This window comes from Capricornis sumatraensis, chromosome 1 (assembly GCF_032405125.1).
Source record: "Capricornis sumatraensis isolate serow.1 chromosome 1, serow.2, whole genome shotgun sequence".
Lineage (NCBI taxonomy): Eukaryota > Metazoa > Chordata > Mammalia > Artiodactyla > Bovidae > Capricornis > Capricornis sumatraensis.
The window spans coordinates 4499570-4526558 of record NC_091069.1 but is presented as its reverse complement, the minus strand read 5'-3'; the positions used below and the strand labels follow the sequence as shown (position 1 = coordinate 4526558).

The 26989-nt window shown below is 47.2% G+C and overlaps 1 protein-coding gene across 2 annotated transcripts; it reads right to left on the bottom strand.

Moving 5' to 3' along the window:
* Positions 1 to 3012: 3012 nt before the first annotated feature.
* TTF1 (transcription termination factor 1) lies at positions 3013 to 25192 on the bottom strand. Of its 2 annotated transcripts, none has more exons than XM_068976343.1 (9): positions 25159 to 25192; positions 18907 to 19931; positions 15379 to 15599; positions 13726 to 13911; positions 12500 to 12578; positions 9257 to 9387; positions 7248 to 7482; positions 4285 to 4374; positions 3013 to 3082 (listed from the first exon to the last, which is right to left on the bottom strand). In XM_068976343.1, the coding sequence occupies exons 2-9, from the start codon at positions 19911 to 19913 to the stop codon at positions 3013 to 3015; spliced, it is 2019 nt and encodes a 672-aa protein (XP_068832444.1). In that variant the 5' UTR covers positions 19914 to 19931; positions 25159 to 25192. The 2 variants fall into 2 exon arrangements, 1 of the variants encoding a protein (XP_068832444.1); XR_011145153.1 differs by having other exon boundaries at positions 3037 to 3082; positions 7255 to 7482.
* Positions 25193 to 26989: the final 1797 nt, after the last annotated feature.

Genomic DNA, 26989 nt, shown 5'->3' with positions numbered 1-26989 from the left:
ATACCAAGCAGAGTCCCAGGACTTGACGCCCGGTCCATCTGACTGCAGAGGCCAAGTTCTAGGGCATCTGGAAAACCTTCCTTCTTCCCACAGTGCCCTGTGCCAGACTGCTCTGCCGATCAAAGCTTGGGCTTCAAGAAGTAACAGTTTCCAGTGAAGTGGGTGTTACATCTTATTAGGCAGGGATGCTGTCTTTAAAGTCCTGCCTAAACAGTTCATGAGGGAGGCTTCAAGAACCTGAGGGGACCAAACTTTCAATGTAATTATTTTCACTGTTTTATTATTAAAGCTTGAGAACGTTCTACTGCCAACAGTATTTGACTGGATGCCAGGATGTCTATTTTATAGCTTTGAGATTCCTAAATCCCTTTTTTCTTCTTTTTGATCTTTTGGTCATGCTGTGCAGCATGTGGGATCTTAGTGCCCCGACCGAGGATCAGACCCACGCCCCCTCCATTGGCAGTGCAGACTCTTAACCACCGCACCTCTAGGGAAGTCCTGAGATTTCTAAATTTTAACTAGAACATTCAATATTTAAGTATATAATTCTACTTAAAATCACTAAAAATCCACTTTAAGAAATGTGATTTGAGGCAATGTTGCAAGATACCCAAACACTTATTGGAAAAGTCAGGGTTTCTCAAAAGTGGTTTGATATGGCAAAGAGAGAGATGTGTCCACGTGAATACTTTTTGGGGTGGGAGTTGGTGGGGTGCACAGCAGGATCCCCTTCCTTCAAAGCCTGACACCTCCCCCTTAGGGACCCATTGACTGAAGAACAGATGGCGTCCTGGTGAGATGAGCTAGAAAGAACGGAGAGGGTTTGGAACTGTGGGTGTGTGTGACTCTACAGGCCCTGCCACTAAATGATTTCAATGCCAAGTAAAAACAAACAACCAAAACTGATTGTGCTTTGTCCATAATCCTGAGATGTAAATAACTAACCACTATGCCTTACGGTTTGAAACTCTAATACTTTGGCCACCTGATGCGAAGAACTGACTCATCTGAAAAGACCCTGATGCTGGGAAAGACTGAAGGCGGGAGGAGAAGGGGACGACAGAGGATGAGATGGTTGGATGGTATCACCGACTCAATGGACATGAGTTTGGTCAAACTCCGGGAGCTGGTGATGGACAGGGAGGCCTGGAGTGCTGCAGTCCATGGAGTCGCAAAGGGTCAGACACGACTGAGCAACTGAACTGAACTGATGCTTTATGGACTATGCTTTGTCCATAATCCTGAGATATGAATAACTAACCACTAGAACCAGTATACACCCTTCCTAATGGATCGATGACAACCTCACATCAGCAGCCACGCTTCTGAAAGGCAGCCAGGCTGCAGGAGCCCTGCTCCCTGTTCCACCGTTCAAACCTAAAGGCCAGAAGGTCCCTCAATGCCCCGCTTCCCAAAGCCCACCAACCCCGAGCCCCACAGTGCCTGCCAATCTGCTGGGCTTAGAGGCGCAGGGCTATGCCGGCCAGCTTTCCCTGTTGGGCCAGCAGCGACTTCATATCTTAGGAGGGGTGGCCTCTCCTTCACTGGCTGAAAATGCAAGGACCGTAGCAACACAGGCAGAGAGTGACAGCGGATGAGAATAAAATGGCACTCCTCGGGTGAGAAATGCAAATGATCAGCACAGCGAGGCCTGGAGAGGAAGAGGAACCTGAGGGGGTCTCAAAATATCTCCCCGCAGCTGTTTCCTACCACCAAGAGAGAAACTGTCACTTTTCTACAAGGGGAAATGAGGCAGAGCCCAGGGGTCGATGTCAGAACCACAAGTCTCAGGACAAGGTGGGACCTGGTGAGAGAGACACAGCCCCGCCCATGAGGGGCTCCCATGTAAAATATAAAACTCAAATCTAGCTGTGAGGGAGCCTCCGACAAGCTTCAGCTGGGGCAAGCTCTACAGGACGACTAGCCTGTGTTCTCCCACAGTTTCAACATCATTGAAGACAAAGGGGTTAACAGATACATGCTGCTGTGTATAAACAAATAAACAACAAGGACCTCGTGTACAGCCCAGGGAATTATATTCAACATCTTGTAATAATGGAACAGAATATGAGGGACTTCCCTGGTGGCCCAGTGGTGAAGAACCTGCCTTCCAACGCAGGGGGCGTGGGTTCGATCCCTGGTCAGAGAATTAAGATCCCACGTGCGGAGGGGCAGTGCCACAACAAAGACTTAGTGTAGCCAAAATAAATACAATTTTTTTTTAATGGAAAAGAATCTGAAAACACACACACACACACACACACACACACAACTGAATCGCTTTGTTGTACGGGTGAAACAAATCAACGACACCACAATGACAAAAAGAAAGAAACACAAAGGCAGGAGAATTTTGCGGATTAGATGACGCTAAGGAGACAGATCCTGGGTTGGATCCCAAGATGGGGGAACGTGCTTCCAAGGGCATTTCTGGGACAACGGGTGAAATCCGTGTGGGGCCGTGTGTTAGAGAAGAGCACTGCACCCACACAGACGCCCCGGGCGTGATCGCTGTGCCGGCTGATGCAGGGTACCATCCTCGCTGAGGACACATTGTCCACCACTAACTCTCAAGTGGTTGATGGAAACAATTCTATTCCCTTGGAACAGGGAGCAGGAGGGTCACAGGGAGGGAGGGATGACAGAGGCAACGTGGCAGATGGTAAGAGGCTGGATATGGGTGAGGGCCACGTGGGTTCCTCCTGCCAGTTGTAACTGGTGAGTTCTTTAAGGGACTCTACACACGTTTCATTCACTCTTCTCAGGTGTCCTGGGGGTGGAGATGGGGGCTGGAGTAGAGGGAGGGCTGGTATGATTAACCTGGTCTGGTACTAAGGCGGGGCAGGGGCAGTTCACCAATGCATTACATTTCATAAGGTTCATAAATATAATTCATAAGGTGAGTAACATAAGCGGCGTGAACTTCAGTCCTGTTCTTTGAAGTCTGATAGCCAGTCATTTATTAGAAGTCACCTCTTTTCTTTTCATTAGCTCAATATTAAACAAACGGCCTTACCCTATGATGCTAGCAAGATCTTCCCAGTCTATTTCATTAACATCTTGCACATTTATTTCGTACAACCTATGAGAGAAAAATAAAAATTAAGTTTTCAAGCCAAAATTCAGCATGATGGCCATCTTCATGGACTCACAGAATATTAAGAGCTGGAAGGCCTCAGCGTGTCCACCTCTGTTCCAGCTCCTTGTGTTACCCAGGCCCAGCGGGTAACACAGGCAGGCAAACCCACGGTAAGCCCAAGGTCATGGGGTGCGTGAACTCCAGACCAAAAAGCCTCCTCTCCTCCTCCTGAGCCCTTTGCACCTCCCACCGAGCCATGTTGCCTCCTCCAGGTAAAAAACATTAACTTCACAGTCAATGTTCAATATCCTATGATAAACCATCATGGAAAAGAACGAAATATGAAAAAGTATATTGTATATATAGAAATATACATATATATGTATAACTAAGTCACTTTGCTGTACAGCAGAAATTAAATCAACTTAAGACTTCCCTGGTGACTCAGATGGTAAAGCGTCTGCCTACAATGCGGGAGACCTGGGTTCAATCCCTGGGTCGGGAACATCTCCTGGAGAAGGAAATGGCAACCTACTCCAGTATTCTCGCCTGGAAGATCCCATGGATGGAGGAGCCTGGTTAGCTACAGTCCAAGGGGTCACAAAGAGCTGGACACAACTGAGCGACTTCACTTTCACTTTCCTTTCATACTTCAATTAAAAAAAAACAGACACGAGCTCACCATTCAACGCAGACACACAGGAGTAGTGACCGTGTACTCAGCACTGACTATGCGGCAGACACTGGGTTAAGGCCTTGTACCCACGAATCCACTCACCCTCGACACTATCTGATGAAGCTGGCGGGACTCTGTCTACTCTGCAGACCAGGAGATGGACTGAGAGCTCGGGTCACTGTCGGGACCACCAACACGATGCGCCCTCACTGGAACCCAGGCCCGCCTGACTTGAGAGGCCCTGCTTGTCTCTGCTAGTCCCTCTGGTAGAGAACTAAAGGGGGGCGGGCATCCCCAGCCAGGCCAGCGTGGAGAACGAGGAAGCCCACCGAGGAAGGAGCGGCGGCATCCCTGACAGAGAACAGGACGAAGGACGCTGCACAGGGTGCCCAGAATCCAGAGGCTTCTTCTGCTCTTCGGCGCCCCTCCTTTGACACAAGCCCAGGTCCATGAGACCCACAGGCTTGGTTAACTACTCTTTGCCTAGAGAGAAAAACAGGTAAAACAGTGTCGCTGTCTATTTCTGTACCTTTCGATCAGATTGATCTTGGCTTGCAGAGCGTTCACTCCTCGGTACACGTCCCGACCGTTCGTCATCCTCTTGGTTAGAATTTCCGTCCTGTGTTAAAAGAAAAACAGTTTACTTTCAGGGTCAAGTTCCCATGAAGATGTCTTTTGTTTTCCTCATTGAAATTGTCCTTATTCAGGTTGTTGTTCAGGCTGTAAGGTGGTATCTCAGTGGTGCTTCCTCCAGGATGAAAGTACCTAAGTTCCACAAGGAAGGCTGAGCACCGAAGATTCGATGCTTTTGAATTGTGATACTGGAGAAGACTCTTGAGAGTCCCTTGGACAGCAAGCAAATCAAACCAGTCAATCCTAAAGGAAATCAACCCTGAATATTCATTACAAGGACTGATGCTGAAGCTCCAATCTGGCCACCTGATTGGAAGAGCTGACTCACTGGAAAAGACCCTGATGCTGGGAAGGACTGAGGGCAGGAGAAGGGGGTAACAGAGCAAGAGATGGCTGGATGGCATCACCGACTCAATGGACATGAGTGAGAAAACTCTGGGAGACAGAGGAGGACAGAGGAAACCAGCGTGCCATAGTCCATGGGGTTGCACAGATGGACATGACTTAGCGACGGAGCAGCAACCCAGTCCCGAGGCGTCACACACTCCAGCACTGATGCAGCCCCCAGCCCTGGCTCACCTCCCCTCAAGTCATAGAGAAAATTAAAGAAATATTTGGAAAAATTAAAACAAAAATTGTCCTTATTCAGAACTACTTTCTAACTTTTGCAACCCATCACTGCTAGCATTTACCACCATCAAGAATATACTTGTTTTTAAGTGGGAAAGTACAAATAAAGTGATAGAAAGCTGTTGATTATTTATTGAAACTGGATGATGGATACAAGGAGTTCTAAGTTAGCATGTCATAAAATTTTAATGATAAACAGTTAAACAAAGGAAGAAAGAAAAAATAAGCCTGCTTGCTGGTGTTAAAGGGCGCTATGTAGACTCAATTTATTTTTGCTTGCTTATAAAACAGGGACATGGCTGTTATTACCTTTGAGCTCCTGAAATGCCAAATAAGACACATTGAGTAAAGTGATAAATGATTCAATGATTCCTCTAACGCTCAAAGGCTCCTAATGAAAGCAGGAACCTAATTAAAAATATTTAAAAAGTGCTTCTCTTAAAGAGTGAAATTTGTCACAATCTGATGGTCCCAAGCTGTGACATTTGCTTTCCTGAGAAGAAAAGAAGAAGAAGAAAAAAGAAAGAAGATACATGACACATGCGCAGAAACCGACACTTCCTGGTCGGCTGCCCACGTCCCCTGTTTTGAAATGTACCACCTGATGCCACTTCAGTGTTTCATGAAGTAAATCGATGTTCAGTGTTCCAGTTTTCTACATTTTCTTCCAATTAAAACACACCCTGCATGTTATTTAGTTACACTGATTCTGAGGCATGGCCCCTCTTGGTGGTTTCCCTTCTAAGACACTGGCGTCTCATCTCTAAGGCTTATCACCCAACTCTTTTTCTTGGCCATGCGACTTGCAGGATCATAGCTCCCCGAGCAGGGATCAAACCCAGGCCTAACCCAGTGAAGGCATGGAGTCCCAACCACAGGACACCAGGAAGTCTCATTGCTTTTTGTTTGGCTACAACCTACAGCAAGCAGAACTTCTCCGACCAGGGATTGAACCTTTGGCCCCTGCAGTGGAAGTGCAGTCTGAAACCAGTGGACAGTCAGGGAAGTCCTCCCACTTCTTTAAGTCTAAGATACCAGAGGTAGAGAGGTCTCTGATTCCTCCACAGTACCCGTTTCCTCACCTAAAACTTTATCTGTTCTTTGGAGTTTATGTCCTGAGGACAGTCTTCTAGAAAAATAAATAAGCACCCTACAGCAGAGCTGCAAGGTATATACACGGTACACAGTATAATCCAGGAGTCTGCTTTTAGTGCACAACATGCCCACTCTGGAGTCCATTCTTCTTTAATAGTCACGTCGATGGAGCCCCCTTTGTGTAGGAGGCCTGGGGCGTGAGCTGCAGGACCACTGCTGCAAGCTATCATGTTGCAGCTGAAAGTTCAGCTCAGAGACTTTCCAGGGCCGGGAAACACTACCCCAGGCAAAGAATGTGCAGCCAGAGCTGGACTGAAACTACTACGGATGCACCTAAAAACTTCTAGGTTGAACGTATGACCGCCCTGCTTCGGCAAAGGGGTGTCTGAATGAGAAAGAGAAAGCCAAAGAAAAAATAAAGAGGGAGAGCTATTTCTGATCATTAGGCTTGTGATTTCTCTCCCGAATGTTAGTTTTGTACTTTTTTTTTCACACTATAAATAGGTAACAACCTTGTTTTATGAAGAAAGGGACAGAGTGAAAAAACCAGAAGTCAAGACAATATTCATAATATTAAATACAATATTCAATATTAAGAAGATTCAAGTTCTATTTACGAAACAGACATAGAAAACAAAGTTTTGGTAACCAAAAGGTCAGCAGGGGAGGGACAAATTAGGAGATGGGGAGTAGCAGATATAAACTATTAGATATGAAACAGACACACAAGGTCCAAGCACAGAGAACTGTACTCAGTATCCTGTAAATATTGGAAAAGAATTTGAAAAATTCTCTATATAACTGAATCACTTAGGTATATCTCTGAAACTAATACAACGCTGTAAATCAAGTATACTTCAATTAAAATAATGAAAAGAGTGCAAAAGGTTCAAGTTATTTATGAAGTAGCTGCACGATGAATCAGTGTTGGCTAAGTGCCACCTTACATCAGACACTGACATCGAAGTTGCTGGAGCCGAGGATCAGAGAGGATTCTTCTTGACCTGCAAGGCTTTCCACTTGGTAGTTACAGGTATTCTTAGTGACCTCCCCTGCCCACCCACTCACTAGAAACTGCCAAGAAGGGGGAGGTCGGCACCTTGTTGAGATTTAGGTAAGAAGCCTCAAACTTACCACTTACTTTTACACTGCATCCAATTCCTGGTTTCCACTCTAGCCTCCACTTCTACCCAGGATATGCCTTTGTAGAGCTTCTCCCGAACAATCGACAGGCGGCCTTCAGGGTTCAGCTGCAGTTTAGAATCCATCTCATTTAGCTCCTGGGGAGACATTTTCTTCAGGATCACTTCTTCAACAGCCTTGATTAGTTTCTGGGTTTCCGTCTTGCTCCAAGCACCATGATTAATTTCTGTTGACATAAAAGGATGGTCTTGAAGCTGCTAATCTATTTGCTTTCAAACACAGTATTAAAAACACGACGAGAATGATGGAGATGTGTCATGGACATCGGTCCAAACCCACACAATAGCTAGAGAGGTTCCTGTGGTCGACTGTGGACTCCGGAGGGTTGAGGCGCGTCCCCGTCGGTTCATGGGCTGTAACACATGGGCCCCTCTGCTGGGGGGCTGCTGATGGTGGGGGAGGCTGTGCGTGTGAGGGGTGGGGCATACAGGGAAGCTCTGTACCATCCTCTCACTCTAACCGCGCCCCCGAAACTGCTCTGGAAGAACAAAGTCTTTAGAAACAAAAAGATATGTCAGCCTCTTTCCAAAAGATAACGGGCAACGTCTGAATTACACAAACAGTTTACATGCAAATCAAGACGAAACTATCAAAGTGCCCATAGATTCTTTTTAAGAACCAAGGGTGTGTATACATGCACATGCGTGCACACACATACAACCAATGGCCAAAAAAAAACCCCAAAAAACCACACCCTTTCTTAAAGCAATCTATTTTTTGTTTTTAATTTTGAAAAAGCAGTTCATTCTTTCTAAGAGTAATCTCTCCTGCAGGCAGCGTGAGTTCCCTAAACATTAAGTGGGAAAAAAAGCAGCCAAAGGTCTCCCACGTTATACGCATAACTCTCCACACGAGTTCCTGGAGTGGAGGTCACGGCGCAGTGAGGCCGCTGCAGCACGTGACGACGAAGGCATCTGAGAACCTTGACAGCCAATCATCGCTGCAGGCGCCAGAGCACCCACAGTTCACTCTTCTCGTCTAGCTGCTCACATGCTCAGGATGAGGCCACAAACCGGCAGGCTACACCTATCTTTGATTTGGCCTCAGAGTGTTACTGCTACTATTTCCCCAATAACAATTAGGATGGAAGTCAAGAGTCCCAAGGAAAAAAAGGTAAAATTCCCCAAAGATATTCTGATTTCACATGTGCACGTAAATTCAGATGGTTGCTTTACTTCCTGGAAACTGGCAGAATTGGCCGTGCTGAGGCTTGGCTGGCACTGGTGGCACAGAAGGCCTGGTCTCCAACCTCCTCGGGCTCTACTGCACGCAGACATGCAGACGCCTGGCTGGGACCCACTGCCCCGTTCTGCCTACAGGGCAAGAGACTGGCCATCACCCCATGAAACTCTCTGCACTGATGCAACTGAATCACGCTGGAGTGACCTCACCCTCGTGCTCAGCTCCACCTTCAAATATTTACTGGAAATCCAACACTGATTTAGCCTCAGGGCTAATGCCAACATCTGCTAAGGACTGCCTCTTGAAGCTGACTGGGGACTTTTTTTAATGTGGAGAGTACAACCAAGGCAGCTTTTCATGAAAGAGACCCAAGAAAGGAAGAGACCGGAGACGGCCGACCCTGGCTGTGGGAAGCACCCACACCTGACAGGCCCTCCCTGCGACGGGCTCCCGGGCCACCTCAGGGAACGGACCTCGGCGGCCCAGGCTCTCCTGTCCGCCGGCTTCCTCGGGTCTCGGTTTATCTGGCAGTCACAGTTAGGCTGGAAGCCACTGAACCGAGTTCAGTGCAGCACAGAAATCAGTCTGGTGAGTAAGGGTTGTGTGGTTTCAACCAGATCCACGAAGAAATGAATCAGTCAGGGAATGGCTGAAAAAGTGATGGCTCTCTCAGCAGACAGGTGGGCAGTGATGCCCGGGCCCTGGGTCATTCTGGGCTGGGTTGTTCACCCAGGTGGGCACCAGGGACCACGACTTACGGCCGCTGATCTGGGAGAACTTCAGGGCCACGGAGAGGCTGCTCCGAGACACCATCTCGCCGATCTTCTTCCAGTCGTTCCCGTGCAGGGACTGGTATATCTTCAGCTTCTCGGTATCTCCTTTGCTGTACCTAAGAGGAAGAGAAAACAGGTCACAGCTGAGCAGGAACCATAAGCTTAAAACCTGTATCCTCACTGGGCACTCTGCGGTGCTGGAAGCAGCTGAGTGGGGTGGGCCATCAGGATACCAGCTACCAGGGACCAGAGCCCCGCCCCTTCCTGCCTTGGCATCTCACCCATGATAATGAAGTGAAAGTCACTCAGCTGCGTCTGACTCTTTGTGACCCCATGGTCTGTACAGTCCATGGAATTCTCCAGGCCAGAATACTGGAGTGGGTAGCCTTTCCCTTCTCCAGGGGATCTTCCCCACCCAGGGATCGAACCCAGGTCTCTCGCACTGCAGGCAGAAGCCCATCTCACCTGCGGGCATCCTATAAATCGGTCACCACGGTCCCTGGCCAGAGGCCTGGCTCACTTATGCAGAGGCCAGGGCACATGGATCTCACTGTTCTCCAGCCAGACCCATAAAGGCTCTGAACAATAAAACCTGGACTTTTTGACTATGCCCGCAAAGGCCAGCACTCTCCACAGTTCAGTTCCACCAGTCACCTCGGCCTCTAGGCCCGTGATGGGAAGCCCTCCTCTCCCTTCCACTCGACCGCCTGGAAAGCTCCTGGCAGCTCTTCAGATGCAGTTGAAATGGTGTGCCTTCAGCGAGGCTTTCCTGGGCCCTCAGGGCTGGCGGTGCCCTGCTATCCCCTCGCTGCCCCCGTCACTACTTCCAGCTGGGTACTGTGGTTCCCTGGTTTGCCTGACTTCCTCCACGCCACCACTGGCCAATGGAAATGTTGTCTGAGTCAACTGTGTCACTTAGAAATTTCTAGGGGTTGTGTGAAAATTAATTTTATTTGGTTTTAGATGAGTTAATTTAATAACACATTTTATTTAGCCCAATGTATTAAGGTTTGAGTAAACTCCGGGAGTTGGTGATGGACAGGGAAGCCTGGCGTGCTGCAGTCCATGGGGTCGCCAAGAGTCGGGACACGACTGAGCGACTGAACTGAACTGAACTGAATGTATTAAACCTGCAGCCATTTCAACATGTAATCAGAACCTCAAAGTATGAATATTCCCTTCTCCACACTGGGGCTTCCCTTGTGGCTCAGCAGGTAAAGAATCTGCCTGCAACGCAGGAGATCTGGGTTAGGAAGATCCCCTGGAGAAGGGAAGGCTGCCCACTCCAGTGTTCCGGCCTGGAGAGTTCCACACACTAGGACGCAGAGTCGGATATGACTGAGTGACTTTCACTCCACTTCTTCTCCATACTAGGCCTCCTAAATCCAGTGTGTATTTTATTCTTCAGAACAGCAAGGCTTGGACTGACCACGGCTTGAGTGCTCCACGGCCATGTGAGGGTGGTGGTCCCGAGACAGACAGCTCTGGAGGGATGTCCTTGGAGGGCGGGGCCCCTGCGGACTTTCTATGCTGTGGTACCCGTGGTGCTTGACACATAATAGACACTCAGTAAAGACGTGACAGGTGGCTTAGCACAAATCTGTCAGTTTAAGGAAGTTAAGGTGTATGAATCCCACATAAAAGCAAAGATATTCAAGAAAAGAACTAAAATGCACTATAAAGAGATTTTTGAGATCAAACACCTAAAATGTTTAAGTGAAGAAAATGCCATCTTTATGACATTCTACAATTCCTTATGGATGGGGTGGGGGAAGTGGTGGTTGATGTTATTACTAATACGACACAAAAGCAGCCTTTATAAAATACTAACCATCTCTAGCGATAGTGACCCACAACTATCTCAGGACAGTTAAGATTCCAGCATTCTCAGAAATGTATCTAAAATGCAGAGAATGGTTTAATGGCATTGAATGGCAATCCTTCACCACTAAGAATCAAGCTTGCCAGCAATCTCCTTCCCAGGGCAGGCAGAGTCTTACTGAGATTTAAAAAATCACTTAAAAGCACCTTTGCAGCCACAGAAAAGAGGTGCTGAGCAACTGAGCAGACGAAAATGAGGAAACAAGTGTTCTGACCTCTGCGGCCCCTGGAGTCTTTCAGTTCTTTGATTTTTTACTTCCTGTGGCTTTTTCACTTAAGAATCCCTTAAACTGTAAAACATTCGTAGGGCACATGGCCACCACAACACAAATACGGAACCAGTGAACTTTCTGATCAGAATGACAGACTTCCATTATTCTAAAAACGTCATTCCCACACCTAGGTTACCTCATTTGTCAACACTGATTTAGCAAAAGCGTTCTCTTAAGTCCCACTGAACATGCCATCTCTGGTGAATTTTCTTAAAGTTCTGTCCACAGCTGTGACACTGGGGCTTGGGGAAGGGGTGGCAGGACAGGTTTCAGTCCCCGTGGAACACCTTTCCTCTACTTCAGCTTTCTTTCTTTCGGCCAAAGTTTCAAAAAAGAAACCCAGGTCCTATCTGTGTTAAGATCTGATTGCACGTATGTCTTGGTTTAGAATCATGGCGCTAAGGAGGACCCAATGGCCCTGATAGGTTCACACTGTCTGCCTGCTGGAGGTGGGACCAGTGCTTGAGCCCTTGGTGGCTATCTGGAACCTCATGGGCGGGAGCTGACGCTTTTCTGCTCATCCCTTTGTCCTGAAGCAGAGTGCTTACCCACAACCGAGGCTCAATCTACATTTGTTTTATTTGGAGTGTTGGAAACAGACCATAATTGGGTATTTTATTTAGGAAAAAAAGAGAAGAAAGACTGGCCATCGCCCCATGAAACTCTCTGCACTGATGCAACTGAACCACGCGGGGATGGCCTCCTACTCGTGTTCAGCTCCACCTTCCAATATTCACCGGAAACCCAAAGCACTGGGCTCAGCGCTGCAGGCACGCTGCACTAAGAAAGAGCGTCTGGGCTCCCAAGGAGCTTACAGCTTGGGAGGCCACCGAGAAAACCTCATGAGCAACAGTAAGAGGCAGCGTGTGGCGCGTGCTAAGACAAAAGCAGAAAGACAAACTAGGGGTTTAGAAAGAAAGATACTGTGGAAGATTTACTCATGAGGTGATACCTGAAAGGGTCCTTGGAGACACACACATGGCAACACGAGAATCTTCACCATCTTGTTGTGGACCCTTTGACTTATATTATCACAGAGACCAGAGAAAAATGTCCTGTTCCCGTTTTTTCTTACCTGCCTTTGTAATTGTTGACATCGAACATCTTCTTTGCTCGATAATATACGAGTTTCCAGGGCCGGGCAATGCCCTTACCTGAAGCCAGAACAGAGGTGGTGAGAGGGACACCGGGAGTGTGGCAGGGAATGCAGCTGCAATTATAAAAGAAACCCAGGAGAGCCCCTTTTTATGAGCGATCCTAGACCCCAGGTGGAGGCGGGGATTTCCTATGTCCTGCAGGAAGCTGTCTTGGGGAGCAGATATATTGATACAAAATCCCATTTCCTTGATGGTCTCTGAAAACTACATGCTCAGTATGGAGGCTCTCTGGCTTCTGGTCTCCTAAATTCATGAAAAGAACCTCATGAGGCAAAGGCACTGAATTAGGAGAAGGGGAAACTGAGGTGGAGGACACATGCCAGCAGTTCTCTGTAAGATAAAACAAAAAACTTTTCCAAGCGAATAAGCTTTTTCCTGCTTTTCCACTCCAAAGATGAAATGGTCCCCTAGCAGGGGCTGACTGTTCTGCTTTCCTTTGTGCATTCCAGACAAAAACCTAAGAAATTCTCCTCTTTAAATACAAGAGAGATTTACTATTATTTATTTGTCTCCACCAGGTCTTAGTCGTGGCATGGAAATTCTTTCAGTTGCAGCATGTGGGGTCTAGTTCCCTGACCAGGGATCAAACCCAGGTCCCTTGAATTAGGAGCGCCGAGTCTTAGTCATTGGACCACCAGGGGGGTCACAAGAGATTTTTTTTCAGTCCAAACCTATACTGCTTCATGACCTTCTCTGACTTTCCAAGGATACCTCCAAGATGAGGGTCCCAGCTCAAAGCACACACGTGGCTCTACTTAAAGACCCTGGGAGATGCTGGCACACAGAGGGATGCGCTTTTTGCAGTATATGCAAAAAAACAAAACAAAAACAGAAACACAGTACAGGTCTGTGAGAAAAACCAAAAGTGTAACTGTTACCAAGTAGCAAAGAGTCAGAGAGGACTGAAGCAGAAGCATGCAGGAAACCTGGAAGCTGATCATTTGTTACAACATCTGTCAACGCACTAGTGAACACGCTCCAAACGCCTGCAAGTACAGGCTGGCAGTAAAAGGACTGGTAACACAGCAGCCAACATGCGCTGCTGCAGTGGGTGGGCCAGACCCTGTGCTCAGTGATCAGCGAGATTATCCATGTACGGTTGGAAGCCTGTGGAGGCTCAAAGAGCCCGCAGTTCTAAACTTACCAATGTGCACCCTGAACGCATATTTCCTCTTTAAGTCAGTGATCACAGACTTCTCCTCCGGGTATCTGTCTGTGTACAGCAGCTTGTCTGCGTTCTCGATTCCCGTCAGGGACAGGAATTCTTGCACATTCTTCTCCAACTGCTTATTTTCCTTCACGGAAAACTTGCCAAATTTAATAGTGACACCTAGGATTGGGGGGCGGTGGGGGTGGGAGAAAAAGGCACACAACTGTCAACAGTGAATGAGAGCAAACCAATGTTAAGTCTTTAGCAACTTATGACACAGTGTCTGTCAGCCCCTCCCTCGTGTCAGGGAGCAGCCCCTGCCTGGGCCCTGGACATCTGCTCCCCTAGAGTTCAGCTCAAGCCACACTGTCCTCCCCAAGTCTCCCTGGTCTCCCTACTCCACTGTGACCTCTGCTGTGGCAGCAATCCCTTCTTATAGAGTTATTTTAAAGAAATATTAAGAGTAATATACATTAAAAATTCAAACTATTGAAACAGAAGTTTAAAAGAAGCCCTCTTCACTCTCCTCTGCCACCCAGTCCGCTAAAGCAGTGCTGCCAATTGGCTTGCACTACGTGAACACTATGTATATTCTGTGTGTGGACCTTGGGGGATGGAGGGGTCAAGGTCACTGCGATTCACGTTCTATTCCTTGTCATAACTCCAAGCACTTAAGTCTCATTATTACTGACTGTGTTACACAGTACACCTTCCCATTCTTAGACTTATTTATTTTTTGGCCAAGCCACGTGGCATGTGGGATCTTAGTTCCTAACCAGGCATTGAACCTGTGCCCCCTGAAGTGGAAATGAGGAGGCTTAACCACTGGACCGCCAGGGAGGTCCCAGACTTATTTTTAAAACCTTTTTATAAAATACATATTCATAAAAATCTCAATATAGAATACAGAAATAAAATGGCGTCCTTCTATAGATATTGCTCAATGAATTGTTCTTGCTTAGTTTGTCTATTTAAAAAAAAAAAAACTAATCTTATCCACATGATGAATTCTATAAGGCTGACGGCTCCCTTTTAATTTTTTTCAATAACCAGTAGCACTGGGTGTCACACGGCAGATAGTCATGAGTAAATACCGCTCACTTGCAGTACGAAGCCCTACGCTTGCAGTTCATTCTGAAATCCAATAGGCTTTTTGAGAGGTTCTTGTAACACAGTGAAATCAAGGAGGAGACCAAGCCGGGTGATGCTTAAAACCATGGCAACTACCACTAGCTCACCCTCCAATTAACACCCTGGAAATTACATCTCATCAAAGCCAACGATATTTGAAACGAGTTATTTTCGTTTAATCTCACTGGTACATCCTTCCCAGCCTCTTAGGCACTTAACCTCTTTCCCCGCATCTTCCAGGCTTCATCTGTGTTCATCTGGTTCTTTCAGCCTTGTTCTTCCCTCACCTCCCCTAACAAAACTTGCGTCAAAAAAGAGGAAAACCATTGCACTTCATTTTGCTAATTTTATAGCACAGATGATGGTTCTGGAAGGAGATGAAGCTGAAAGCAGCTAAGGGATGCTTCCCGCAAACCTGTAAAGCGGAACTTGTGCACAAAGGAGGTCAGGGCAATTTACACACATATTAGTAGCAAAGAAATCTGACCAACATTCAGGCTCAGTCCACAAGCTCACCCTGGGCTTTGAATTCTTTAAACCGCCCCAGATCATCTCGGTACATCCGCTTGATTGTGGTGGCAGCCCTGTCCTTGATGTCGGGGATGAATTCCTGCAGCTGCTTCACTGCAGACTCCAAGTCCACCTCTGGATCGTTGGAATCTCGCGAATCTTCAGATAAATATTTAGCTTCGGAACCTTTAGCCAAATTGCTTTCGTCTTCATTTGCAGGTTCTGACCTAAGGAGAAAAACTGGGTTGATTAACCTCGATGGGTCACATGCCCAGTGGCTTTCAGATTCTTTTCTTACAATGACTCTCATTTAGACGGTGACAACATTAGAGCTTGCAGGGATCCTACAGTTGATTCAGTCCATGACGTCTGAACTCTTTAATGTATTGAACAGCTTTACCAATTTGATACACCTTTGGGGCTGACAAGAAGGTAAACATGCAGCCCTAAGCCCTATTTCCACAAGGTATTGCTTCTTATTATATTGGTGTTTCTCAACTTTATTGTTTCAGATATTGACTTCCTAATAAACCAGGCCCTCTTCTGCGCTCATGGATATTCAAGACACCTCTGGGACTCTTTCAATGAGTTACGTTCTATAAAAATGGTTGTTAATTAGGTAAGTCAATATTTAGGGTCTTCATAGTTACCACTCAGTTCAGTTCAGTTCAGCATTTCAGTGCAATTAATAACAGCCATATTTTCTCCCCTTTGCAGTATAAAGAAACACCGTTTTCTATGTCTTGATCATTAATTCATCCCCAGAAACTTTTAATCAGCTGTCCAAAGCCACTCTTAGTCAACTATATCAGCTAGCTGCTCAGGTGACTGAAACAAAAAGAAACTGAAGCTGTACGAGCTTGTCTGAGCAAAGGGTCAACAGTCTTCACAGGCTCACAGCTCAACACAAGAACCACGGCCCAGAACACTCCTGCCTTGCTATGAGCGATCTAAACTGTCCTGATGAGACGACACAGAGGATGGCGTGAGCTGGGCCCCAGGCCATTCAGCTTCTGTATGAAACTGCTTCAAGCCAGGACAATCTTCTAGTCAGCAAAGAGAAGAACGTCAGTGGTAAGGAAATGGGGAGGAAACCTGTCCCAAGAGCCAGGAACTCAGATAAAGTGGTTTAAGAAAACTCCTGCATTTATTCATCAGCCAGCACATTGTAACGATCACTATGTAAATAACAATATCTAAACTTCTTTTATTAGGAGAACCCTAATTCAAGTTTTCTTCCTGCTCCAGTAACATTCTAAGTTCTCTAATCCTATCTATGGGCATATAGACAAAGGTAATTTTGGGGTCTTAAAATGCCTTTTAAACTTATGCATAGAATTTCACAGCCAGAGAGTCAGAGACTTAAAGAAGGAACTTAGGGTTGTGGTGGCGGGGCAGGGGGGCAGGGGCAGATGGGAAGTTATTGGGTTGGGATGGACATGTACACACTGCTGTATTTAAAATGGATAAACAACAAGGACCCACGTATAGCACAAGGAACTCTGCCCAGTGTTACGTGGCAGCCTGGAGGTGGCGGGCTGGTGGGGGAGAGGGGCATGTAGTTTGGGGTAGAATGAACACATGTATATGTAAGGGCTGAGTCCCTTCACTGTTCACCTGAAACTATCACAACATTGTTAACTGGCTATACCCAATACAAAAGAAATGGTAGGGACCTAATAGAAGCAGAAGATATTAAGAAGAGGTGGCAAGAATACACACAAGAACTGTACAAAAAAGATCTTCATGACCCAGATAATCACGATGGTGTGATCACTCACCTAGAGCCAGACATCCTGGAATGTGAAGTTAAGTGGGCCTTAGGAAGCATCACTACGAACAAAGCTAGTGGAGGTGATGGAATTCCAGTGGAGCTATTTCAAATCCTGAAAGATGACGCTGTGAAAGTGCTGCACTCAATATGCCAGCAAGTTTGGAAAACTCAGCAGTGGCCACAGGACTGGAAAAGGTCAATTTTCATTCCAATCCCAAAGAAAGACAATACCAAAGAATGCTCAAACTATCGCACAATTGCACTCATCTCACATGCTAGTAAAGTAATGCTCAAAATTCTCCAAGCCAGGCTTCAGCAATACGTGAACCGTGAACTTCCAGATATTCAAGCTGGTTTTAGAAAAGGCAGAGGAACTAGAGATTAAATTGCAAACATCCGCTGGATCGTGGAAAAAGCAAGAGAGTTCCAGAAAAACATCTATTTCTGCTTTATTGACTATGCCAAAGCCTTTGACTGTGTGGATCACAGTAAACTGTGGAAAATTCTGAAAGAGATGGGCTTACCAGACCACCTGACCTGCCTCTTGAGAAACCTGTATGCAGGTCAAGAAGCAACAGTTAGAACTGGACACGGAACAACAAACAGACTGGTTCCAAATAGGAAAAGGAGTACATCAAGGCTGTATATTGTTACCTTGTTTATTTAACTTATATGCAGAGTACATCATGAGAAATACCAGGCTGGAGGAAACACAAGCTGGAATCAAGATTGCTGGGAGAAATATCAATAACCTCAGATACGCAGACGACACCACCCTTATAGCAGAAAGGGAAGAACTAAAGAGCCTCTTGATGAAAGTTAAAGAGGAGAGTGAAAAAGTTGACTTAAAGCTCAACATTCAGAAAACTAGATCATGGCATCCGGTCCCATCACTTCATGGTAAACAGATGGGGAAACAGTGGAAACAGCAGCTGACTATTTTTCTGGGCTCCAAAATCACTGCAGATGGTGACTGCAGCCATGAAATTAAAAGACGCTTACTCCTTGGAAAGAAAGTTATGACCAACTTAGATAGCATATTTAAAAGCAGAGACATTACTTTGCCAACAAAGGTCCGTCTAGTCAAGGCTATGGTTTTTCCAGTGGTCATGTATGGATGTGAGAGTTGGACTGTGAAGAAAGCTGAGTGCTGAAGAATTGATGCTTTTGAACTGTGGTGTTGGAGCAGACTCTTGAGAGTCCCTTGGATTGCAAGGAGATCCAACTGGTCCATCCTAAAGGAGATCACTCCTGGGTGTTCACTGGAGGGACTGATGTTGAAGCTGAAACTCCCAATACTTTGGCCACCTGATGTGAAAAGCTAACTCATTTGAAAAGACCCTGATGCTGGGAAAGATTGAGAGCAGTAGGAGAAGGGCACGACAGAAGGTGAGATGGTTGGATGGCATCACCGACTCGATGGACATGGGTTTGGGTGGACTCCGGGAGGTGGTGACAGACAGGGAGGCCTGGCGTGATGTGGTTCATGGGGTCGCAAAGAGTTGGACACGACTGAGAGACTGAACTGAATACAAAAGAAAAAGTTAAAAAAAAAAAAAAGTTCTCAGTGAAAACAGAATCTAACTGCCTTATTATATCCACGAAGAAAGGAAGGTCCCTGCCAATTCCGCAGTTAGTTCTGCCCGTCACTCTATACCCGGATGGCCCACCTCTTTATGATTTCTGCCACTCACTATCGCTGGGCTGAACAAAGAGGTCACAGGCAGGGCTCACACACAAGACGCACACCATCATGTTACCTCTGCGCCTTTTTGGAGCAGGCCCGGGGATTCTCTTGCGGCCTGGGTTTCGCACTTTCTTCAACCAAGGTACCTTCCAGGGAATCAAGAGGCGTGTCCTCAGAGTTCCTCCTGGGCACTGAAAAATCACCAGGCTCCACGGTGCTCTCAAGAGACCTTCGCTTCCTTTTCTTAGACTTTTTCTCGAGGCTGCTCGAGTCCTGACTGGCTCCTGCAGTCTCGACCTCGTCTGCCACTCGGGATCCCTCCAAGTACACGCTCTCAGCCCTCGCGGGCGCAGCCAAGGCCTCGAATTCTGGGGGATCTGGATGCTTCCTCTTCCTTTTCCTGGACTTGCTGTGACCCGCAGACACTGAGAGTCGCACGATTCCATCTTCTTGGTCCACTTGAGGCTGCGGTTCCTTGTCCTGGAAGGCGGCCCTGGCCAGGGCGATGCTTGCACCCCGACTTTCCTGGGCAGCGTCCCAGGATTCAACTTCCCTCTGACGTTTTTTATGCTTCTTCTTCTTCTTCTTCCGAACTTCACCATGCAGTTCCTCGGATGTGTTTTCACGTGGCTTAGGAACTGAATGGGGTTCGTCTACTTCAGGCTGTTCTGTCGACTTCTGCTCCTTGCTTGCATCAACGTAAACGACATCCACGTCGCTCCTGAAATTCTTTGGTGTGTTCTCAATATTTTCTTTATCCACCAGGACATATGCAACACCTGTTTCCTCGTCGACTCCCAAGGCACTTTTTCTTCTCTTTTTCTTCTTTTTGGGTTTAGGTGTGGCCATTTCAGTCTCATCACAGATTTCCGATTTCTTCAAAGGAGAGGAAACGAGACGCTGTCTGTCCTTTCTCTTTTTCTTACTCTCCGTTATGTCGCACTGCTCTCTTGCCAGGGGGGTGGCTCTGAAACTCTCTTGGGAATGCCTCCGATGTCTGTCCTTATGTTTAGAATGCTTAGCCTTTTTCTTCACGAAAACGGGAGTTTGGGTTTCCAAGCTGCTTGATTTTCCTTCCATTTTACTCCTGTAGGGGAACTTAACAACACGGTTTATTTTTGCAGAGCATTTTATACGTTAGCCTCAGAGGAAAGAAAACAAAATCACAGAAAGATGAAACTGCGGGACAAATGATAAGCCTGGAATCATGATTACAAATTTCCTATTACTCCAAATGCACAGCAAGCTCACTATAATTCACTTGTCTGCTTCCACTGCCTTTATGATATAGGAAAAAGAACCAGTCACCTGAGAACAATGCTGTGGCGTGATCAGGCCCTTGTTCCCCTCCTCTTTACCTCTCTTTTGTGTTCCAGCCAAACATGCCTTTTTCTTTTTCTTTCTTTGGCTCCCCAAACATGCTCCAATCCTCTCCTTGGCTCAAAGTCTGATAAAACACGATTTCCTCTCTCTAGGATGCTCTCCACTGCCTCCCACCCCTCCCTCCTCCTGCCTCCTTTCATCTTTCAGAGCTTGGCTTGAACATCGCTCCTTCAAGAAAACTTTAAAAGAACATATGCATTATGATACCATGTATACTACATTAAAAATATATACACGTTATGGTTCCCAGGTGGCTCAGTGGTAAAGAATCCACTTGCCAAACAAGAGACGCAGGTTTGATCCTTGGGTCAGGAAAATCCCGTGGAGAAGGGAATGGCAACCCACCCAGTACCCTTGCCTGGGAAATCCCATGGACAGAGGAGCCTGGTGGGCTAAGGTCCATGAGTTTGCAAAGAGTCAGACTAAATAACAACCATATATGTTACATTTAAAACACAAAAACAGTTTCATGTACCTTTTCTGAATGGATATATATGTGGCAAAACTTTAAACACAGTAAACTGGCAAATCAGGCATTAGGGACAATCCTAATTGTCATATCTGTAAATTTTTCTTTCTCTTCCTTTTTTTTAGGCCACGCCCTACGACTGCACGTGGGATTTCAGTTCTGTAACCAGGGATCCACCCTTGGTCCCTGCAGTGGGAGTGCAGAGTCTTAACCACTGGACTGCCAGGGAAGCCCCTGCAGTCTTTTATTTCTTAACTGGAGTTATGAGTACACGGGTATTTGTTATATTTTCATCTATGCTTACTTGAATGCCTTAAATAGTTCACTTTATAAAGCAAGGGGCAGAACAAGGGCACAGGCTGCTTTCACTTGTATTAAAAACAACTAAATGAAGGATATAAATGTACTAAGTATCTACAAAAGAGAAAGACAGAAAGTTTTCCTGATCCCTTGGGCTTTGTCTATTTCCCAGACAATATACTTTCCCACCAAACTACTTCTCTTCTACAGCATTTAGCCCAGCTGTGGTTCACAGCGAGGACAGCAGGCAACCACTGACCTCAAACTAAAAGATTATCTCTTTGAGAAAGAGGCTGAATGGGCCTTATTAGTGGGTCAAAGAAGAGCCCAAGTTCTGCAGTCAGTTGGAATGAAGTTTAATAAGGCCCCCAAGTCATTTCTTATACAGAGCACGTGCACTCTGGAGGTTGAGTACAGGAACAGAAATGTACTTCACAGAAGGTGAAGGTGAAGGTAAAGTCGCTCAGTCGTGTCCGACTCTTTGCGACCCCGTGGACTGTAGCCTACCAGGCTTCTCTGTCCATGGGATTCTCCAGGCAAGAATACCGGAGTGGGTTACCATTTCCTTCTCCAGGGGATCTTCCCAACCCAGGGATCAAACCCAGGTCTCCCGCATTGGAGGTAGATGCTTTAACCTCTGAGCCACCAGGGAAGCCCACTTCACAGAAGACATGGTTAAAAATACAGTTTTACAAACATGCCTTATAACTCTCCTTGCTCTGTACTGCTTCTGGGTTTCAATTTTTAAGATTTTACTTCTCTGTAAGTAGGAAATATGTTTACACGGTTCAAACATCAAAGTAATCTATGCATATCCCTCCTCCTTTCTCACACAGAAGGTGCGTGAGTGCTAAGTCACTTTGGTTGTGTCCGGCTCTTTGTGACCCTCTGGACTGTAGCCCGCCAGGCTCCTCCGTCCATGGGATTCTCCAGGCAAGAACACTGGACTGGACTGTCGTCCCCGCCTCCAGGGGATCTTCCCCACCCAGGAATCCAGCCTGTGTCTCCTCTGTCTCCAGCGTTGGCAGGCGGGGTTTTTATCACTGGCACCACCTGGGAAGCCCCTCACACGGTGTCTGTATTTTATGATCTGCATTTTGCAATTTTCATTTAACAACAGATTCTGGAGACCTCTCTGTATCAATGGTCTTTCAATTCGGAACGCTGCGCATGTTTTCTACAGAAGGCACCTACTTTTCCCAGGTAGTAAGGAAGCTGTAAGAGTTGTGGGGCTTCCCCGGTGGTCCGGAGGGTAAGAGTCCCCCCACCAAGGCAGCGGACCTGAACTCAATCCCCGGTCCAGGAAGACCCCACACGCTGCGGAGCAACTGGGCCTGCGCTCTAGAGCCTGTGCTCTGCTCTGCAACAAGAGAAGCCCCCCGGTGAGAACCCTGTGCCCCGCACCCAGGAGAAGCCCCTGCTCACCACAACTAGAGAAAGGCCCTGCAGCAGCCAAATATAAACAAATTAGAAAAAAAAAGAATTGTGTAGCTGGAAGGTCCGGGAATGACAAACATGTGGACTGATCAGACTAAAAGCCAAATCCCCAGCCTCACGATTGTACCTTCAACGGAGGCACCAGGAGCTTTGGTGGAGGCCTCTCTTCCTGGCATCACTCAGAGATACATGGACACCCATCTCTGACTCTCTGAGACCTCAGCTGTAAGCAGTGTAACGGCCGCAACTCGATGGCCTGTTCAGAGAAGGCCCAGCGGGCTTTGGCTGTCTCCTCCACCACCAGAGCCCCAGCGTCTAGCACGGTGCCTGGTTCACAGGAGAAATCCAATAAATACGTTTTGGGAATGAATTAATGCCTTCTCTTTGGTTGCCCTGGAACTGTTAAGAACATTGGGAGGAAAAAACTCACAACTGGGCAGATGGGCACTGCTTTAAGCCCTTGGCTGCTGACTACAGCTGGGACCCGAGCAGTGACCAGCAGCTGAGCCCTGTCTCTCTAGTTCTGCGCTGTCCAATACGGCAGCCACGAGCCGCACGAGCTGATGAGTGCTTAAACGTGGTTAAGCCAAACTGCGTCTAAGCGTAAATACACACTGCATTTCAAAGACTTGGAACAGACAGAGAAATAGCTCCCCCATACTGTTGTTTACTGCTTTCACGATGAAATGATGGTTTGGATATTGTTCAGTATGTGCATTCCTAATTCTCTTTCCTTTTTATGTTTTTTAATGTAGCAAACTTTAAATGACACATGTGGCTTGTGTTCTTACGTTTTCTGAGAACAGCAGTGTCCAGAAGGCTCACTTGCCTACTCTTCTTGAAACGGTTATTTCAAATCTTCCCAGGTGGCGCTAGTGGTAAAGAACCCACCTACCAATGCAGGAGATATAAGAGATACCGGTTCGATCCCTGGGTCGGGAAGATCCCCTGGAGGCGGGCATAGCAACCCACTCCAGTATTCTTGCCTGGAGAATCCCATCGATAGAGGAGCCTGGCAGGGTACAGTCCATGGGGTTACAAAGAGTTGGACACAACTGAAATAATTTAGCACACACAAACTCTCAACAAGCTACAAAATTTCATCCTTCACTCTGACCTGAAGATTAACTTGCCTCTGACCTCACACCCTTACACACATTAGCTAAGAAATATGTTCCCCCCAAATCTAACATGTTTGCCTGCATTTCCCTGTTCTCCTCCCCTCTTGCTGCTGCAAAGGAAGTGTTTCTTCTGCCAGAGACCATTTCTTCCCTGTGTGCTGCGCCCCAACCTCCTCCTCCTCAGAGAGATGGTGGCCCCTCAGCTGCCCAGTCTCTCCCCTTCCACCTCCTGCACTGGACCCCTTCCAGCAAAGTCCAACAATCTTCAGACTGTTTCCTAACTTAAAACAGAACACAAGGACGCCACTATCCTCCAACCCCAAAGGCCCACCTAGCTATTCTCTTTCCTCCCCTTCACAACAAAATTTCTTTTTTTTTTTTTTTGCCACACCACACAACTTGCGGGATCTTACTTCCCTGAAAGTGAAAGTCGCTCAGTCCCGTTCAACTCTTGTGACCCCATGAATTATACAACCCATGGAATTCTCCAGGCCAGAATACTGGAGTGCGTAGCCTTTTTCCTTCTCCAGGGGATCTTCCCAACCCAGGAATTGAACCCAGGTCTCCCACATTGCATGTGGACTCTTTACCAGCTGAGCCACCCTGATCAGGGATCAAACCTGTGTCCCCTGCAGTGCAAGCATGGTGTCCTAACCACTGGACTACCAGAGAATTCTCTCAAGCTCTCTTAATAACAATGAACAGAGCAGATAATTCTTTTAAATATTCGTTTACCTTCCATCTATTTCTTTCTTTCTTTTTGGTAAATATATTGTATGTTGCTCCTTCTGGTTTCTTGAACTCAGCACAACCTTTTATATACAGGGTCACTTCCCACTAAAAACCTTTTTTTTTTTTTTAATGGCCTCTCCATGATTCTTAAGACAGAAGCCCAAATCCTTACAGATCTACCATTCCCTTTATGATTTAGTCTGCTCCAAGACCACCTCTCCACCTCTCATTTTTCTGTGGGTTTCAGACATCTTGTCTTCTTTATGTCCCCAGAATATACCATGATATCTTTATCAAGGGATTTACAAAAGCATCTCATTCTCCCAGGAATGCTTTCCCCTCTGCGTTACCTTTCTATAACTAGTCTTAAGTTTGAAAATCACTTCCTCTAATTCCTCCTGGGTCCCGCCTCCTCCTTACAGGCTTTCTCAACAATCCAGCTGTTTCCCCGATGGCACTTAGCTCCGGAGGGACGCAACCGGCCACCCAAGGGCTGCGGTCTCCTCGTCCTGTTTGTTTCCCAAACGGTTCCCTGGATATGCATTTATCCCTATTTATATTCGGAATAGACCACTTCCTGCCCTGCAGGGACGTACCCAACCCTGGTCCCGGATTCCCTCCCCACTCTGGGGTTCCATGAAGACCCCGCTCGGCCCCGGGATGGGCATTTCGGGGCTGATAGGAAAAAAAAAAAAACAAACAAACGAAAGTTCCCGCGTGGAAGGGCCTGGAGCGGCTGCGAGAAAACAGGCACCACGTCCATCCCTGGGGACCTGGGTCCAACGCAGGCCTCTGGGGAGATGAGGACAAGCGGCCATAAACAGCTCGGTTCAGACACGATCACTGGGGGAAAAAAACCGGAACAACTGAAAAGCACTCTCACCTACGAGCCAAACGCGTCGGCCCCTTGCCTTGCAATCCGGAAGTGCCGGTGTCGTGGAAGCGGATATCGCCTTGCGTCACTTCCGCCCCGCCCTCCGGCAACGCGTTGCCATGACAGCATGCTGGCCTGCTCCAGGCTGTGATTCTTCAGTTCAGTTCAGTTCAGTGGCTCAGTCGTGTCCGACTCTTCGCGACCCCATGAATCGCAGCACGCCAGGCCTCCCTGTCCATCACCAACTCCCGGAGTTCACTCAGACTCACGTCCATCGAGTCAGTGATGCCATCCAGCCATCTCATCCTCTGTCGTCCCCTTCTTCTTCTGCCCCCAATCTCTCCCAGCATCAGAGTCTTTTCCAATGAGTCAACTCTTTGCATGAGGTGGCCAGAGTACTGGAGTTTCAGCCTTAGCGTCATTCCTTCCAAAGAGATCCCAGGGCTGATCTTCTTCAGAATGGACTGGTTGGATCTCCTTGCAGTCCAAGTGACTCTCATGAGTCTTCTCCAACACCACAGTTCAAAAGCATCAATTCTTCGGCACTCAGCTTTCTTCACAGTCCAACTCACACATCCATACATGACCACTGGAAAAACCATAGCCTTGACTAGACGGACCTTTGTTGGCAAAGTAATGTCTCTGCTTTGCAATATGCTATGTAGGTTGGCCATAACTTTTCTTCCAAGGAGTAAGCGTCTTTTAATCTCATGGCTTCAGTCACCATCTGTGATTCTTAGGCCGTTGTTTTCTGCGTGTTTTGTTTACTACCGCGATCTTTGGGAGTTGGGTGGGTCAGGGGAGGGGCTTCCCAGGTGGCGCTCGTGGTAAAGAACCTGCCCTCCAATGCAGGAGATGAGGGAGACTCTAGAGACAACGGTTCGATCCCTGGGTGGGAAGATCCCCTGGAGGAAGGCATGGCCACCCACCAGTATTCTTGCCTGGAGAATTGCCATGGACAGAGGAGCCTGGCGGGATACGGTCCATAGGGTCCTAGAGTAGGACACAACTGAAGCGACTTAGCATGCACGCACAGGGCAAGCAGGCATGCACACACAGGGCAGGGGAGAAAGTGGGACGACAGAGCTTTTCCGCCGACTTGCTGGTTCATGCCTACACTGCCATGTATTCAACGGTTTTTTGCTGAGGTCCATCTACATTGAACTATGGTATTGGAGAAGACTCTTGAGAGTCACTTGGACTGCAAGGAGATCCAACCAGTCCATCCTAAAGGAGATCGGTCCTATCTTTGGAAGGAATGATGCTAAAGCTGAAACTCCAGTACTTTGGCCACCTCATGTGAAGAGTTGACTCATTGGAAAAGACTCTGATGCTGGGAGGGATTGGGGGCAGGAGGAGAAGGGGATGACAGAGAATGAGATGGCTGGATGGCATCACTGACTCGATGGACATGAGTCTGAGTGAACTCCAGGATTTAGTGATGGACAGGGAGGCCTGGCAATTCATGGGGTCACAAAGAGTCGGACTTGACTGAGCGACTGAACTGAACTGATCTACAGTCCAGGAGTGAACAAGAAGGTGAAGGTTACCCGAGGAAGCCAGAGAACAAACAGATCAACCAAAATAATTTCAGAGTACCCTCCAAGGAGAATAAAACAGGGCAATGTGACGGAGAACGACTGGGGTCAGTGAGTGCTAGGTTAGAAGACTCTTTGACGAGTGACAGTTGAGTTTGAAACGAGAAAGATGAACAAAAATCGAGATGGTAGAGTGTTCCAGGCTGGGAAGAAATCCGGAGTCCCTGAACTCGGTTGCTGGAGGAACTGAAGGAAGGCCAGGGCAGAGGGAGCACCGTGAAAAACAGGGGAGAGTGGTGGGA